General features: G+C 36.0%; 1 protein-coding gene across 1 annotated transcript; it reads right to left on the bottom strand.

The window, feature by feature from the left end:
- Nucleotides 1-493: 493 nt before the first annotated feature.
- On the bottom strand, nucleotides 494-865 carry KCNE2 (potassium voltage-gated channel subfamily E regulatory subunit 2). Its single transcript, XM_044666863.1, has one exon. The coding sequence runs from the start codon at nucleotides 863-865 to the stop codon at nucleotides 494-496; it is 372 nt and encodes a 123-aa protein (XP_044522798.1).
- Nucleotides 866-18,294: the final 17,429 nt, after the last annotated feature.

The raw sequence follows: 18,294 nt of genomic DNA, 5'->3' as shown, positions 1-18,294 counted from the left end.
AACTTTATTGTTGCTCTGGGCAGGAAGTTTACAGTGTCTTAAGAATTAAAGATATATAATATACATATATGCACTATACATATGATAAAATACTAGATTAACATGAGAAACATAGATTAAAATATCACCCCTTTTGATTGGTCTATTAATCTGACTTGCCTTAAAGGTCTCATTAGAGAGAAAGGAACTTAAATTCTCTAAAGCCATCAGTTTGTTTCATTCTTTTTATTTTAAAAATATATATACCTATGTATATGTAATATATATAATATGCATGCATACACATATAGACATTCTTATATTGCATAACTAAAATAATACAGTAAAATACGAATATAAATCTGCAACTGCTTGGAATGCTATACATATGTACACATATGTATGTACCAACCATAAATACATAATGGATACATGTACACTTATAGGTATGCAGAGAGGCAGATGATAGCTTCATGTCTTCTGCATGTGGATTTCTTTCTCAGTTTTCAAGTTTTCAAGGAGACATTTTGAATGCTGTGGCATCAACATTTTCATGAATGGTAGCCTTGGCATCTTCTAGACTCAGAATTTGACTTTTGTACTTTTCGTGCCAGTCGTCCACAATGTACTGATGGTATGGGTCATTGGAGTGTTCCTGTCTTTTGGATTTCACTGTGCTCACTAGGATGGCCACAATAATGAAAGAGAACATACCAATCATCACCATGAGATACAAGATGACATAGTAGAAATTTTCAGCATTGACTTTGGCCTGGAGAGCTGCTTGTTCTGCTGTCGTGTTACTGCGCCAGTTGTCCATGTAAGTAACAAAGATCCTTCTGAAAGCATTTTCCAATGTTTGGGTGAAATTGGGTAAAAGAGACATGTTTCCCACCAATGTCTATTGGAAAGATAAGAGGAATTAGTGAAAGTTTTTTTTTTAAAGCATCATTCCAATTTCTAAAAATCTCTTTCTACCCATTTTGAACATATCTTTTTCAAGTTGACTTTCAGATTCTGAATCACTCGTGCAGATGAAAAGTGTACTTAGATGTGTAAGGCTGCCAGGAATTCAGGCAAAGCTAAAAACAAAAGCCTATACACACATGTATGTGTGTATGTATATATACACATAAGTATGTATATAGTCTCTTAGTAGTACTAAGATATATAATATATACTAATACATAAAAACATAAAAACATAGTTATTGTTATTGCTATATTTTGAGTTCCAAGTTGTCTCTCTCCCTTCCATTCCCTCATTAGAGAAGGCTAACATTTGATATAGATACATATGTGGAACCATACAATACATACTTTCATATTCTTTTTTTGTAGGTGAATAGCATTTTCCTTTACAAGTCTTTTGTAACTGATTTAAATGTCCATACTTTTTAGAAGAGCTTAGCTATTCATAACTACTCTTTGAACAATGTTGCTCTTACTATATACAATGTTCTTTTCTTTCTGCTTGTTTCACTATGCATTTTTTTTTTTTGTATTTTTTTTTTATTTTAAACCCTTAACTTCTGTGTATTGACTTTATAGGTGGAAGATTGGTAAGGGTAGGCAATGGGGGTCAAGTGACTTGCCCAGGGTCACACAGCTGGGAAGTGTCTGAGGCCGGATTTGAACCTAGGACCTCCCGTCTCTAGGCCTGGCTCTCAATCCACTGAGCTACCCAGCTGCCCCCTTCACTATGCATTTTTTCATGCAAGTTTTTCCATATTTTTCTGAAATCAACTTGTTTAACATTTCTTCAAGCACAGTAGTATTGCATCACAATCATATGCCACAACTTATTCCCCAGTTAATGGACATCCCCTCAATTTTACAGTTCTTTGCCACCACAAAGAGAGCTGCTATAAATATTTTAGAACATACAAGTTCTTTTTCTTTTTCCCGGATCACAGACCTAATAATGGTATTGCTGGGTGAAAGGACATACACAGTCTTTTAATAATTTGGGTGTAATTTCAATGGTATTTTAGTGTCCCAATTTTTCTCCAACCCCTCCAACATTTTTCCACTTTCCCCTTTTTTCATTTTAGCCAATCTGATAGATGTGAGATGGTATCTCAAAGTTGTTTTAATTTATATTTCTCTAATCAATAATGATTTAGAGTATTTTTAATAACTATATAAATATGTGTATAGAAGCACACACATATATCTTTTGACTTGTCACTTGGGGAATGGTTCATATTCTTATAAATTTGACTCAGTTCTTTGAGTTATAAGGCCTCTGTTCAAGAAACTATGAATATTCCCCCCAATTTTCTTCTTTCCTTTTAATCTTGGCTATCTTGGTTTTATTTGCACAAATCTTTTAAATTTAATGTAATCAAAATCATTCATTTTATATTCCACAATGTTCTTTTTTGATTTTTCATAAATTCTTTTTCTATCTATAAATATGATAAATAATATATTCCATTTTCTCCTAATTTACTTAAGACATATCTCTGTATGTCTGGGTTACATATCTATTTTGACCATATCTTGGTAAATGGTGTAAGATACTAGTCTATACCTAGTTTCTGTCAGATCACTTCCCAGTTTTCCCAGCAATTTTTACCAAATAGTGAATTCTTATCCCAAAAGCTTATCTAAGAGGAACAAAAGTTTCTCAATCACAAAACTCACTTTCTTTGGCCCCTATTAAATGAGATCACAGGCAGTTCTATTCACTTATCTTCCAAAGAATACCTCTTCCATAATATTTCCCTCAGGAATGATTATCTAGGAAAAGTTGTTTTCTTTAATATTATATTCAGAGTCCTTGGTTCTGTGCTCCAATATGATCTCCCACTCCCTTTTCTTTACAGAACCCACTGCCTTGGAAAAGAGTTCTGCAGTTAAATAGAGGAGAGTGTACCAAAAGGCATTTCTTTCCCTACGTAGAAACAAAATAATAATGCTTAGTGTCTTGGTTCTATCACTCACTCTGCAGAGCCTGTTAGGAAAAAAATCTCTTCATTCTCAGTGGCTTAATCTCTTAAATGAGAAGAATGGTTATTTAATGGGAATCCAGACATATCCAACCTAACATTCTTCAAGACAATTCATGTTCAAGGAACTATACTAGGCACTGGGGACACAAAAACCAAAATCAATAATGCCGCTCTCAAGGAAGTTGTGTTCTAGGGAGAGAGAGAGAGAGAGAGAGAGAGAGAGAATACAATATGTACACAAGAAAATAGTTACAATAGACAAAGCAATTTCAAGACGAAAAGAATACTAATAACTAGGGTATTGAGGAACGTCCATATCTTGGTAGGACTTGAACTGTGTCTGAAAGAGTACCAGGCCTGGGAACTCAGACTCCTGAGTTAAAATCTACCCCAGACTCTTACTTGCTTTGTGACCCTTTGTGAGCAAGTCATCTAACCCTGATTGCCTATAGTTCATTGTAAAATGAGCTGAAGAAGGAACCATCTTCCAAGAAAATTCTAAATGGAGTCACAAAGAGTAGAATATGACTGAACAACTGAATGAATGCATGTATATATTTATATTTGTATATATGTTATTTTCCTCAACTAAATTGAGAGCTCCCAAGGGCAGGAACTATTTGTATTTCTGTACTTCCAGGATGTAGTTTAATGCTTGGCACATAGCAGGAGTTTCATGGGTTTTTGATGATTGACTTCTCTTCAGCAAACGCGCTTCAATTTATGCTAAGAAAATAGATCTTCGGGGATCACACTGAAGTTAGAAAGAGATTAAGACTGTATAGGATAGGTGCCAATACAAGCCAAATAAATAACAAATTATGATAAAGATAGGATTATGCCGTTCAATTGTTTCATTTGTATCCACCTCTTTGTGACCCCATTTGGAGTTTTCTTGGCAAAGATACTGGAGTGGTTTGCCATCACTTTTTCCAAATCATATTACAGATAAGAAACTGAGACACACAGGGTGAGTGACTTACCCAGCACCATATAGTTAGTAAATGTCAAAGATATGCCAGATATGAACTCAGGAAGATGAGTCTTCCTGGCTCCAGGTTGGGCACTTTATCCATTATGCCACCTAGATACCCAAGGATTAAATATACTCTTACAGAAACAGCAGGAATTGTATCAAAAGGGAAAAGTAGTGGGCCATGAAGGGAATACAGTAGTTTTCATGAATGACATATATTGAGGGTCTGAGGATTTGGACAGCTAGGTTCTGCTTGCATGGGTTAGGGTGTCACCTAGTGGTGTGCTCAGGAATAGAACCACAAGTCACTGTACACCCCTCCTAGGCAAGGAAAGATGGGATTGTAGAAGGTTTTACATTATGTTAAGTGAGATAACATATGTAAAATGCTTAGCACTATCCTTGGTATATAGGAAGAACTTAACAAATATTTGTTCCCTTCCTTGTTCCCCTTCTCAATATGAGAAGTTTATATTTTATTAAAGAGATAAAAAGTCATTAAAGATTCCTGAATAAGGGAGTAATATAGTCAGACGTGTTTTAGGAGCATCCGTTGAACCACTCTGGGAAGGAAGGGAGAAATTGGAGACAGAGACTAATTAGGAGATTATTTTAATAGCACAGGTAAGTGGTAAGGAAGTTTAAGTGAGGGAAGAGTCTATGTGTTTGGAGAAAAAGGAATGGATATGAAAGATGCCAGTTAGAATCCTCAAGATTTGGCCACTGATTGAATGTGGGGGCTGGGGAAAGGAAAGGCTACTATCCTTAAGGTTGCTAAAGGCTTTGCAGATTTATAGGAAGAATAGTGGGCTTTCAAAAAGTGGAGAAATGGGTTTGAGGGAGAATATAAAGATTTATATTTTGTATCAGCTAAGTTTGAGACATCAATAGTATATCTAGGCATAATTATCCATCAGGCAGTTGATTATATAGGACTGGGGTTGAAGATTAGGGCTGGATATATAGATTTGAGATATATAGATAAAGATGATAATTTAACTTATGGGAGCTGATGAAGTATAGAGGGAGGAACAAAGTATATAGGGAAAGTATAGAGGTGGGATAAAGGTTCAGTAAATATTTAATTTAATAGAAAGAAAACCCACTACTGTGGGCACCCTCCTGTCTTGCCTGCTCTTTGTCTATCCTGAAGATCCAAAGGGCACCAGAACTGTTTGTTGGAAAAAGCAACTTGACTCTTCATGATTTAGATGAAATGGGAGTCACCCACTCTAATTTTTTTGGTGAAGTGGAAAACCACATGGCCTAATCATCTGTCTCACAGTTATCTGACCCTCTCATACTCTATATATCTCTGGACTTTGTTATCTTCTCCCTGTTGCATACTCAGAACTTCCAAGCCTTGCTATCCATCCCATAGCTGAACTCCTTTATGTGTTGTCTCCCCCTTTTACTGTGCAGGCTCCTTGAGAGCAAGGATTATCTTCTTTTTGTATTGTCCCCAAAGTTTAGCATAATAATTACCATTTAGTAAATGTTTAATTAATGATGATCCAAAAAAAAAAAGAGTCTAAAAATAAGCTGTCAACAAGTAAGAAAAGAAGAGAGACCATTAATAAAGAAATAACTGAAAAAGAAAATGTCCAGGAGGAGGAGTGGTCAAACTACAGACAATGAAGAAGGTTAGGGATTGAGGGAAAGGTTAGGGACTATTGAGTTTACTAGCCATGGGGTTGTTGGTAACCTTGGAGAAAACAGTTTCAGTACCGTGGTGGGGATGGAAGCCAGACCACAAGGATTTGATAAGAGATGGGAAAGTTAGGAAATGGATGCAACAAATGTAGATAACACCCCAAAAGGCCCATCTCAAGAATAAATATTGGATGGATTGTAAAATGAAACACGTACTAAAGCTTATAGGTAGTGATGAAGGTGGCAGTAAATAAGTGTGACAGAGAGTGAACATTTAAGGCAGAAGTTCCTAGAGTAAATGGAAGAGAATAGAACTGAGAATACAAATGGAGTGTTAAACTCAGAAAGAAGCTCAATGGCTACCTCAGAGACTGGAGCTGAGAATGGAAATAACAAAGAAGGGTTTTGAGGTATCAAATGGATGTGACTGGTGGTCTCTGTTTCTCTGGTAGGATGCTATGCTTTCTGCTAAGAGACTTAGGGGAAGAAGAGAGACCTAGTGTAGAAAATTTGACCAGAGACAGGAGGTTTGGAACAGCTGATGTAAAGAGTATGGTAGTTATCCTGGGAAAATTTTTTTATATTTATGACGACTGCACTAGTTTATCTTTTAATCCCCGGCAAATATGTAAAATTGTGTATGTTCTTATATATATAAATACATTTTAAAGAGATAAAACAGTGCTGGGATAGTAGATGAATATTTTATACAATTTTCCATAACATACTACTTTTGCTTCACTTCACCCTGGTTAAAATACATGAATTACAACCTCTTCTTCCCACCCACCCCCACCTTTAGGTGAAACAAAGTATTTGGGGTCAGTTATTTCTCTTATTTTTATGACCATAATGCTGGAAATAGAAAGATATATTCCTGGGCTTTTATAAAAGCTAAACACTGTTTTTTTAAATGACCCAAGACCAGACTAGGTTGAGTTAAGAACGGTTGCTTACATAGCCAACAGAGCTGTGATAAAGAAACCTGATAACTATGTTATCAGAGAAATCCCTGAGATTTATGGCTAGCATGCTGAAGAATTGGGAAGAGAGGGAACTAGTCTGAGAATATTCTAGAAAGAGTTTGAGAAAGGGGCCACTTTCCTCCCTAGGAATATCATAACCTCTAAATATTTTAAGTTACAGGTACAAATAGGGCAGTAAGGTGGCTCAATGGATAGAAAGCCAGGCCTGGAAACGGGAGGTCCTAGATTCAAACGTGACCTCTGATATTTCCTAGCTGTATGACTCTGGGCAACTTGTTTATCCTCAGTTGCTTAGCCTTTAATACTCTTCTGCCTTGGAACAGATACTTCCTATCAATTCTAAGACAGAAGATAAGGATTTATATAAATATATAGAAAGAGAGAGAGTGGTACAAATGACAAGTCTCATATCTCAGAGTTTGGACAGTAGGTTGTTTTATTCTTTATTTATAATCTACAGAAAAAAGTCCACAGCTAAGGAAAGTAGAAGTAATGGAAGAATACCAAGCCTTAATGGAAAGTATAGTTACAAGAATAGAATTTGAGCCACTGGGTTTAAGAATCAAGCTGTATGTGTAATTGGACACATGAATGTTAGTGGAACAGCATAAATCTACTACTTTTATCTCCAAGGGCCAACTCTCATGAGAATGTGGTGTTCTTGTTGTCCTTGTACATAAATGAGAATATGTTATTTCATTTCTATATTAAGAATAGAGAACTAAAACAGTGGCTTATATATGTTACTTAACCTTTTTTTTAAATCCTTATGTTCCATCTTATAATAAATACTGTGCCAAAGCAGAAGAGGGATAAGGGGTAGGCAGTGTGAGGATTAAGTGACTTTCCCAGGGTCACACAGCTAGGAAATATCTGAGGCCAGATTCCTAGGAACTCTAATTTCTACGCCTGGCTTTCAATCCACTGAGCTACTTATCTATCTGCTCCCTTAATATTATCTTTAAAAGGCTAAAATCCAAGTGCATAGTAAGAAAGGGGTCTCTTATAGAAGAGACAAGCATTGTGCCATGAAAATAATTACTTTTTTCATTTTCGTGGACACTAAAAGAAATAATTTGATTGCTTAATTCCTTGAAAAAATAAGTAAACATAAATTATAACTTACCTGGGGTATGTTGTTAAGCGTGATACAAAATTCGTTGCCACCTAGAGAAGCCTCTTTTAAACCCTTTTCAACACTGCTATAGAGCTCTTCAGTTTAGCAAATAAATCTCAGATTGCTGAGCTTTTGTGGTTTGCGTCCAACTACATGTTTGTTAGCACATTTCTATAGTCCTAGGTTTTCATTAATCTTAATATTTAATCTAATCTTATGTGAAAGTTAAATACTAAATAGCCACTAGAAATTAACCTTGATTTCTGATCTGATTTGCTTAGTGTTTTGGTACAAGCTTTCTACCTGGGTCCCATAATGCTATCCCCAACCAGAATGCATTCTCATGGGCACAGCTGGATCCATTTAATAATAATAATGATAATAATAATACACAACACTGGGAAGCAGTTAGGTGGCTCAGTAGATGGAGACCCAGGCCTAGAGACTGGAGGTTTGGTGTTCAAATTTAGCCTCAGACTCTTCCTAGCTATATGACCCTTGGCAAGTCACTTAATGCTCATTGCCTACTCCTTACCACTTTTCTACCTTGGAACCAATACACAATGTTGATTCTAAGACAGAAGGTAAGGGGATTTTTTTTTTTTAAACAAAAAGACAACACACATCTTTCCCAAAACTGACTCAGTATTGCCTTGGGGAAAAAATTCCTTGTCCAAGCTTCCTTTGATAGAAAAGAAACTTCTACTCATCTTCCATTGGACATAATAAAGAAGTACATTGCTTGGAGTCAAATATGATTTAGGAAAAAGGGGAAAAATGATGTCTTTAGAATTATTTTAGATATCTCAACATAAGTGGTTTTAGATCTCCAACGGGATTTCAAAATCAATTAATCAACAGCCATTTATTATTCACCTGTTCTGGATTAGATATTCTACTACGGGGGTCTGCAACGTGTGGCTCTCGATCCATATCTGGCTCTTTTGAGGGCCATAAAGTCAATTTTTGCAGGAGCCATAAAGTCAATTTTTTTAGGCGCTGTTACAGAAGCAGCACTGTGAGCACTGTACAGTTCTCACGAAATTACATTTTAAAAAATGTGGCGTTTATGGCTCTCATGGCCAAAAAGGTTGTTGACCCCTGTTCTACTAGATACTGGTGATACAAATATAAATAATGAAATAGTCTTTGCTCAGAGATGGGCTGAAACAAAGACCAATCTTTTTAATACTAATCATTCCTCAGTAATCCTATATGTCTGAAAATCACAGACTATCATAGCCTCCAAAAAAATTAAAATGGACTCAAAAATAAATAGGTGCATGGTAGACATGAGCAAGCTATAACATATTACTGGTTAAGAATTGTGAAAGAGACAGGGCAGCTAGAAGGCTCAATGGATAGAGAGCTAGGCCTAGGACCCAGGACCAGGAGGTCTAGGGTTCAACTACGACTTCAGACACTTCCTAGCTATGTCATCCTGGACAAGCCACTTAATTCCCATTGCTTAGCTCTGACTACTCTTCTGCCTTAGAACTAATAGTTGGTATTAATTCTACAGTGGAAGACAAGGGTTAAAAAAAAGGAACTGTGAAAGAGAAATGGCATAAAAGATATCAAAGAGATGTATAAATAAAAAAGAAAATTAGGCTGATCGTGTAACATCTACACATTGTCAAGGAAGGCCCCTAATATTTTGGGTAAAGAATTTACAAGAGAACATGGTCAAGAATAACACAGGATAAGAGAGCATGGAAGCTTTCTTATTTGTACCAATGGAGATATTAGTGTTAATAATGATAAAATTAAAATAGTAGTTCATTTTTAAAGAGTGCTTTATTATTTATAAAATGCTTTTTTAATAATAATTTGGTTAGGTTGATCATAAGAGGTGGGAAGAAAATTTGTTCCTGCTCCCAAGTCAAGTGATGTAATAGCAGAAATCAAGGGGTATATGGCAGAGAAAATGCATTTATGTTAATGAAAGTTAAAGATGTGTCTGTTCCCCGTATCCTTTTTTAAGGATAGAAATGTTTCTTTAATTGAATTATAAAGGCAGTTTGGCATTGATTAGCCAAGGATTGGTCATCCGTTTTGTGGCTTTTAAAAATCTAATCCTGAAGGACCTCGAGACAGTTGAACAGTGGAGGCATTTAGACCAGAAGCACCTTTGTGGAATATGACTTCTATAACTAAAGGAAAGCAGTGGGTGATAGGATTTTTCTCTCCTCCCCACCCAATAGTCATGGTATCTTGCAATGGAGCTAACCAATCTGTAGGAAGTATCTCATCCAGCCTCTGGAGGAGAGATTGTCACGCAGATACAGTAGAGATTCTTTGCAAGAAATGATGCCAAGGAGTGAGAAGAGAGCCATCTCTGAATTGAAGAGGGAACTAACTTTGAGCAGTCAAAACATTGAGCTATGAAGAGGAAGGAAGCCCAGCTTTATGAACTCTTTGGCAGAGATGCTACACCCAGGGGATAACAGTATAAAAATACCCAAAGCCATTGGGTAAAGAAAGCCCTGAAGCTCTGCAGTAAAGTAAATCCTTGGATTATTTACTTCATAAGGTTACTAAGAATATATTGCTTTGTAAGCATCAAAATACTATATAAATACCATTCTTCAAAGTTTTCTGATACCCTTATGAAAGATGCCTTCAATTTATACACTCTTTAAAAAATTTTACATAGATAGGAAAGTAGACATATGATCAATAGTTATTGATGGTTGATTTTTTGACAATGATAACGTGCAAGATTTCTTTCATATATTTAATATCTCCTTCGCTTTCAATGCCCTCAAAATTGTGTTAGTTCTAGCATAGCATCTTCTATGTCCACTTGAGCCAATCCAACTGTTGTTTTTTACTATATTTGTTTTTTTCAGGGCTATTTAGGTTAGCAATGACACTGGAGTGTTGGCTGTGGAATCAGGAAGACCTGAGTTCAAATCTATCTTCAGATGCTTATTACTGTGAGACTGGCAAATCACTTAGCTTCTGCTTGCTTCAGTTTTTCCGTATGTAAAATGTGACATAATAATTGCACCTATTTCCCAGGGTTGTTGTGAGGACCCCAAATGAGATAATAATTGTAAAACACTTAGCACAGTGACTAGCACATAGAAAATACTATATATTAACTATTATTATTACCTTCTCTATAATCCTATCAAGAGCTTTGATTTTAGAACTGAAATGTACTCCACTGTCCTTGATAGTGACGAGAGTTTGCTATAAAGATTTTTTCCTTCTTTCATCCTCTTGTCCTTCTAATTTCCTTTTTAAAGGCCCTTGGAATGATTTTGCTTAGTTGTATCTTTTGCCAAGTTTTTTGTATGTTGTTCCATTATTTCTCACTTTTTTAAAAATGTAAGGTTAATCTTCCACCAACCTTATCTATAAAGTTTTACAAATAACCTTATATTCCAAAGTCATATTGCCCTTGGCTGTCACATAACTTACAAGAAAGTCAAATATTTGCTGCTTAAGGCAGTGTTTGGTTCCTTTTTTCTCCTTTTGATGGTAATTAATGTACATTATTTAAATTATAATCTAACTAATTATTGTAATTGGTGTCAGTGTCCTTTTTTATATCCATTTCCTAATTTTAATACCAATAACCTGTTTAAATGGGTCAAGGCAGAGTCATTTTATTTACATATATGAATTTTCCCCCTTTTTAATTCTTCCTTCTGTACTACCATGTAAGAAGTTATCCTTCTTTAGACTTCTAGTTTTTTTTCCTTCTATTTTTTTAGGGGTCAGGACTAAGCCCCACAAGTTGGGAGAATAAGTTTCTATTTTAGTGATTATATTTCTCTGTAAAAGCTCATCCAAACACCATCAGGGAAAACTGGAGCTATTTGCAAAAAAAGTCCAGAAATCCCCAAATCCTTGAAGAAGAAACCTGGAGGAAGAGCACAATGCAGTTCTGGCCCTCAGATAATGGAGCCAGATTAGTGATATAGATATATACATATACAGAGAGAAGAGACAGAGAAAATGAGGGAGGAAGAGACAGGCATGGAATATGTGTATGCATGTGAGTGGTAGAGAGAGATAGAGGAGAGATAGATGAAGAGAAAAAGAGCAGAAGGATGAGAGGAGAGACAGAGAAAGGACAGAATAAAAGGAAAGAAGAGACAGTGTGTGTGTGTGAGTGTGTGTGAGTGTGTGTGTGTGTGTGTGTGTGTGTGTGTGTGTGAAAGAGAGAGAGACAGAGAGAGAGAGAGAGAGAGAGAGAGAGAGAGAGAGAGAGAGACAGAGACAGAGACAGAGACAGAGACAGAGAGAGAAGGAGGAGGTAGGACAGACAGAAACACAAAGGGTGTATATGTATTTTTGTGAGAAAGACAGAGGGAAACAGAGGATGAAAAGAGGGAAGACTGGTTATTTTACCTTCTTAGGAAGAATGTTGAAATATGAGTACACTACAGCTGAAGCATATGTATGGGTTTATGTGAACCAGAGCCTGGTACTTGGGCTCATGGGCTGCTACTAAATATTTTTCACTTGAGTATAAGTGACCAAATACCAGTTCTGTGATGAATATATCCATTGGAGTGGACCTTACAGAAATCTAGAGATACTTAAGTTTCTTGACTGATATCAGTTTCCTTAGCCTCTTCTTACCTCTGATTGGAGGGTTCGAGCATACAGTATCAACCTCCTCAGGCAGAAACTGGACTCTGCCTGGTTTCCACTTCAGGAACAAGATGCTGCTGTGCACCACATACAGCACCATCCTTCCTCGCCTTCTACCCCACCCCTTTCTTGCTTCCTTTTACATGTTTTCTTTTTCCACTTGATTGTGAACTCCTTGAGGGCTTTCTTTTTATTAATTGTATTCCCAACACTTAGCACAATATCTGGCACATAGTAGTTTCTTAATAAATGTTTGGATTAATTTGGATTCCTTGTGCAGAACTGATGGAAGGGGGGGATGAGGCAGTGTTGTATATTTGAGAGTATGATCACTAACAAATGGAGGAGTCCTTAGACTGACTTATCAAAAGACATGAATAAGTTTGTCTCAAAAATAAAAAACTGAGCCATAAGATATGGAATGTAAGGAGACATCTGTTACAGGACTATCTGGCCAGAGAGGACTTTTTCTTTGTGTGTGTGCACCCTCAATTCTCTAAGGCTAAAACACATTCCTTCCTCATCTCTGCCTCTTCCTATTCCTAGTGTCCTTTCAAATTTTTTAATTCAAGTGCTGCTTCCTTTCTGACCATCTTCCAGATTCTGGTACACTCATTTCCAAAACTATCTTGTAGCTTTATCTACGTTCATTTACTCTTTTTTTTAAACATTTATTAATATTTATTTTTTTGAAAAGTTAACATGGTTACATAATTCATGCTCTTACTTTCCCCTTCACCCCCCCCCCCGATTTCCCCCTTACCCCCATGGCAGATGTGTATTTCCACTGGTTTTAACATGTGTCATTGAATAAGGCCTATTTCCAAATTGTTGATACTTGCATTTGTGTGGTAGTTTCGAGTCTACATCCCCAATCATGTCCGCCTCAACCCATGTGTTCAAGCAGTTGTTGTTCTTCTGTTTCCACTCCTGCAGTACTTCCTTTGAATGTGAGTAGTGTTCTTTTCCATAAATCCCTCAGAATTGTCCTGGGTCATTGCATTGCTGCTAGAACAGAAGTCCATTACATTCTATTTTACCACAGTGTATTGGTCTCTGTGTACAATGTTCTTCTGGCTCTGCTCCTTTCACTCTGCATCAATTCCTGGAGGTCTTTCCAGTTCACATGGAATTCCTCCAGTTTATTATTCCTTTGAGCACAATAGTATTCCATCACCAGCATATACCACAGTTTGTTCAGTCATTCTCCAATTGAAGGGCATTCCCTCATTTTCCAGTTTTTTGCCACCACAAAAAGTGCAGCTATAAATATTTTTGTACAAGTCTGTTTATCTATGATCTCTTTGGAGTACAACCCCAACAATGGTATGGCTGGATCAAAGGGCAGGCATTCTTTTATAGCCCTTTGAGCATAGTTCCAAATTGCCATCCAGAATGGTTGGATCAGTTCACAACTCCACCAGCAATGCATTAATGTCCCAATTTTGCCACATCCCCTCCAGCATTCATTACTCTCCCATTCTTTCATTTTAGCCAATCTGCTAGGTATGAGGTGATACCTCAGAGTTGTTTTGATTTACATTTCTCTAATTATTAGAGATTTAGAACACTTTCTCATGTGCTTATTGATACTTTTGATTTCTTTACCTGAGAATTGCCTATTCATGTCTCTTGCCCATTTATCAATTGGGGAATGGCTTGATTTTTTATACAATTGGTTTAACTCCTTGTATATTTGAGTGATTAGACCCCTGTCAGAGTTTTTTGTTATAAAGATTTTTTCCCAATTTGTTGTTTCCCTTCTGATTTTGGCTACATTGTTTTTGTTTGTACAAACGCTTTTTAGTTTGATATAATCAAAATCATTTATTTTACATTTTGTAATTTTCTCTAACTCTTGCTTGGTTTTAAAATCTTTCCTTTCCCAGAGATCTGACAAGTAAACTACTCTATGTTCACTTAACTTATTTATAGTTTCCCTCTTTATATTCAAGTCATTCACCCATTCTGAATTTATCTTGGTGTAGGGTGTGAGATGTTGATTTAGACCTAATCTCTCCCATATTGTTTTCCAAATTTCCCAGCAGTTTTTGTCAAATAGTGGATTCATGTCCCAAAAGTTGGGCTCTTTGGGTTTATCATACACTGTCTTGCTGATGTCACTTACCCCAAGTCTATTCCATTGATCCTCCCTTCTGTCTCTTAGCCAGTACCATACCATTTTGAGGACCATTGCTTTATAGTACAGTTTAATATCTGGTACTGCTAGGCCCCCTTCCTTCACATTTTTTTCCATTATTTTCCTTGATATTCTTGATCATTTGTTATTCCAAATGAACTTTGTTATATTTTTTCCTAATTCAGTAAAAAAGTTTTTTGGTAGTTTGATAGATATGGCGCTAAATAGGTAAATTAATTTGAGTAGAATGGTCATTTTTATTATGTTAGCTCATCCTACCCATGAGCAATCAATATTTTTCCAATTGTTTAGATCTAGTTTTAATTTTTTGGAAAGTGTTTTGTAGTTGTTTTCATATAATTGCTGTGTTTGTTTTAGTAGATAGATTCCTAAGTATTTTTTATTGTCTAGGGTGATTTTAAATGGTGTTTCTCTTTCTACCTCTTGCTGCTGTGATGTGTTGGAAATATATAGAAATGCTGATGATTTATGTGCATTTATTTTGTATCCTGCAACTTTGCTAAAGTTGTTGATTATTTCTACAAGCTTCTTAGTTGATTCTCTAGGATTTTTTAAATATACCATCATATCATCTGCAAAGAGTGATAGCTTAGTCTCCTCATTGCCTATTTTGATACCTTCTATTTCTTTTTCTTCTCTAATTGCTACTGCTAATGTTTCTAGTACAATGTTAAATAATAGAGGAGATAATGGACATCCTTGTTTCACTCCTGATCTTATTGGAAAGGCTTCTAATTTATCCCCATTGCATATGATGCTTGTCGATGGTTTTAGGTATATACTGTTTATTATATTTAGGAAAGGTCCTTCTATTCCTAGACTTTCCAGGGTTTTCAATAGGAATGGATGCTGTATTTTGTCAAAGGCTTTTTTAGCATCTATTGAGATAATCATGTGATTTTTGTTTGTTAGATTGTTGATATGGTCAATTATGTGGATGGTTTTCTTAGTGTTGAACCATCCTTGCGTTCCTGGTATAAATCCCACTTGATCATGAAGGATAACCCTCTTGATCACTTGCTGGAGACTTTTTGCTAGTATTCTATTTAAGATTTTTGCATCTATGTTAATTAGGGAAATTGGTCTGTAGTTTTCTTTCTATGTTTTTGGTCTGCCTGGCTTTGGAATCAGTACCATATTTTTGTCATAAAAGGAATTTGGTAGGACTCCTTCTTTGCTTATTATATCAAATAATTTCTATATTATTGGGATTAGTTGCTCTTTGAATGTCTGATAGAATTCACTTGTGAATCCATCAGGCCCTGGTGATTTTTCCTTAGGGAGTTCTTTGATGGCTTGTTCAATTTCTTTTTCTGATATGGGATTATTTAGGTATTCTATTTATTCTGCTATTAATCTAGGCAATTTGTATTTTTGTAAATATTCATCTATATCTCCTAGATTGCTATATTTATTGCCATATAATTGGGTGAAATAGTTTTTAATGATTGATTGCCTTAGAGGTCTCCCTTTTCATCTTTGATACTGTCAATTTGGTTTTCTTCTTTCCTTTTTTTATTAGATTGACCAGTACTTTGTCTATTTTATCTGTTTTTTTCAAAATACCAGCTTCTAGTCTTATTTATTAATTCAATAGTTCTTTTACTTTTGATTTTATTAATTTCTCCCTTGATTTTTAGTATTTCTAATTTAGTTTTCATCTGGGGATTTTTAATTTGCTCATTTTCTAATTTTTTAAGTTGCATGCTCAATTCATTAATCTCTGCCCTCCCTAATTTGTTAATATATGCACTCATGGAAATATATTTCCCCCTGAGTACTGCCTTGGCTGCATCCCACAGATTTTGTTAGGATGTCTTTTTTTTTTTTAAACCTCTGTACTTCAGTGTATTGTCTCATAGGTGGAAGATTGGTAAGGGTGGGCAATGGGGGTCAAGTGACTTGCCCAGGTTCACACAGCTGGGAAGTGGCTGAGGCCAGGTTTGAACCTAGGACCTTCTCTCTCTAGGCCTGACTCTCACTCCACTGAGCTACCCAGCTGCCCCCTAGGATGTCTTTTCACTGTCATTCTCTTCAATGAAATTGTTGATTGTTTCTATGATTTCTTCTTTGACTAGCTGGTTTTGGAGAATCATATTATTTAATTTCCAATTAGTTTTTCATTTGCCTGTCCAGGTGCCCTTACTAGCTATTATTTTTATTGCATTATGGTCTGAGAAGGTTACATTTATTATTTCTGCTCTTTTGTATTTGTTTGCAATGTTTCTATGCCCTATTACATGGTTAATCTTTGTGAATGTACCATGTGCAGCTGAAAAGAATGCGTATTCCTTTTTGTTCCTATTTATTTTTCTCCACATATCTATTAAGTCTAACTTTTCTAGGACTTCATTCATCTCTCTTACCTCTTTCTTATTTATTTTTTGGTTTGATTTATCTAGATCTGAAAGAGGGATATTTAGATCTCCCACTAGTATGGTTTTACTATCTATTTCCTTCTTGAGATCTGCCAGTTTCTCCTTTACGAATCTGGTTGCTATGCCATTTGGTGCATACATATTGAGCAATGTTATTTCCTCATTGTCTATACTGCCTTTAATCAGGATGTAATGACCTTCCCTGTCTTTTTTAATCCTATCTATTTTTACTTTGGGTTTGTCAGAAATCATAATTGCCACTCCTGCCTTCTTTTTCTCATTTGCTCAAGCCCTTGACCTTAAACCTGTGTATGTCCACCCGCCTCATATGTGTTTCTTATAGACAACATATGGTAGGATTTTGGTTTCTAATCCACTCTGCTATTTGCTTCTGTTTTATGAGAGAGTTCATCCCATTCACATTCAGAATTATAATTATCAGTTGTGCATTTGCTGACATTTTTGTATTCTCCCCTAGTTCTACCCCTTCTTCTTACACTATTTCCTTTTAAACCAGTGGTTTGCTTTATGCCAGTAACCCTTGTCCCCTCCCTTGATTTACTACCCTTTCTACCCCCTCCCTTATTATTCCCCTCTATTTATTTTTAAGGCCTAATGAATTTCCTCTCCCTTCTTCTTCCCTCCCTTTTATGACCTCCCTACTCCCCTTCTCCCCTTGGTTTTTCCCTTCTGACTTTCTCAGTAGGGTTGGATAGAGTTTTATATCCCAATGGATAAAGCTATTCTTCCCTCTCAGGGTTAATTACACTGAGAGTAAGGTTTAACTATTCCCTCTTAATGCTCTCTTCCTCTCTTTCTTATAATAGTATTCATCCCTTCCCCTTCCCATGCCCCCTTTTTGTGTAATAGAATATCCTATTTTTCTTATTCATTCAAGTTTCTCTTGGTGTCCTCTACTATTCACCTCCCTCTTTCCCACCCCCATATCATCTTAGACCATTTAGTAATCCAACCTCTCCCTATGAATAATTCTTCTAATTACTATAATAGTGAATAGAGTTCCTTAAAGAGAATTATACATAACATTTCTCCACATAGGAATACCAATAATTAGATCATATTGAAGCCCTTAAAGAGGCAAATTTAAAAAATACAAGTTTTCTTTCTTTCCCCTCTGTTTCTTATTTACCTTTTCATGTTTCTCTTGATTTTTGTGGTTGGATATCAAACTTTCCATTTAGTCCTGGTCTTTTCTGTGGAAATACTTGGAAATCTTCTATCTTATTGAATGCCCAAACTTTCCCTTGGAAGTATATGGTTAGTTTTGTTGGGTAGGTGATCCTTGGTTGTAGACCCAGTTCTCTTGCCTTTCTGAATATCATATTCCAAGCCTTCCGGTCTTTTAATGTGGAGGCTACCAGATCCTGTGTGATCCTGATTGGTGCTGCTTGATATCTGAATTGTCTCTTTCTGGCTTCTTGTAACATTTTTTTCTTTTACTTGGAAGCTCTTGAAT

The sequence above is a fragment of the Gracilinanus agilis genome, chromosome 3 (genome assembly GCF_016433145.1).
Source record: "Gracilinanus agilis isolate LMUSP501 chromosome 3, AgileGrace, whole genome shotgun sequence".
Classification (NCBI taxonomy): Eukaryota; Metazoa; Chordata; class Mammalia; order Didelphimorphia; family Didelphidae; genus Gracilinanus; species Gracilinanus agilis.
This window is presented reverse-complemented; position numbering and strand designations above follow the sequence as displayed.

Excerpts from the sequence above, each read along its gene's own strand:
- KCNE2 (XM_044666863.1), bottom strand. The coding sequence starts at position 865 with ATGTCTCTTTTACCCAATTTCACCCAAACATTGGAAAATGCTTTCAGA.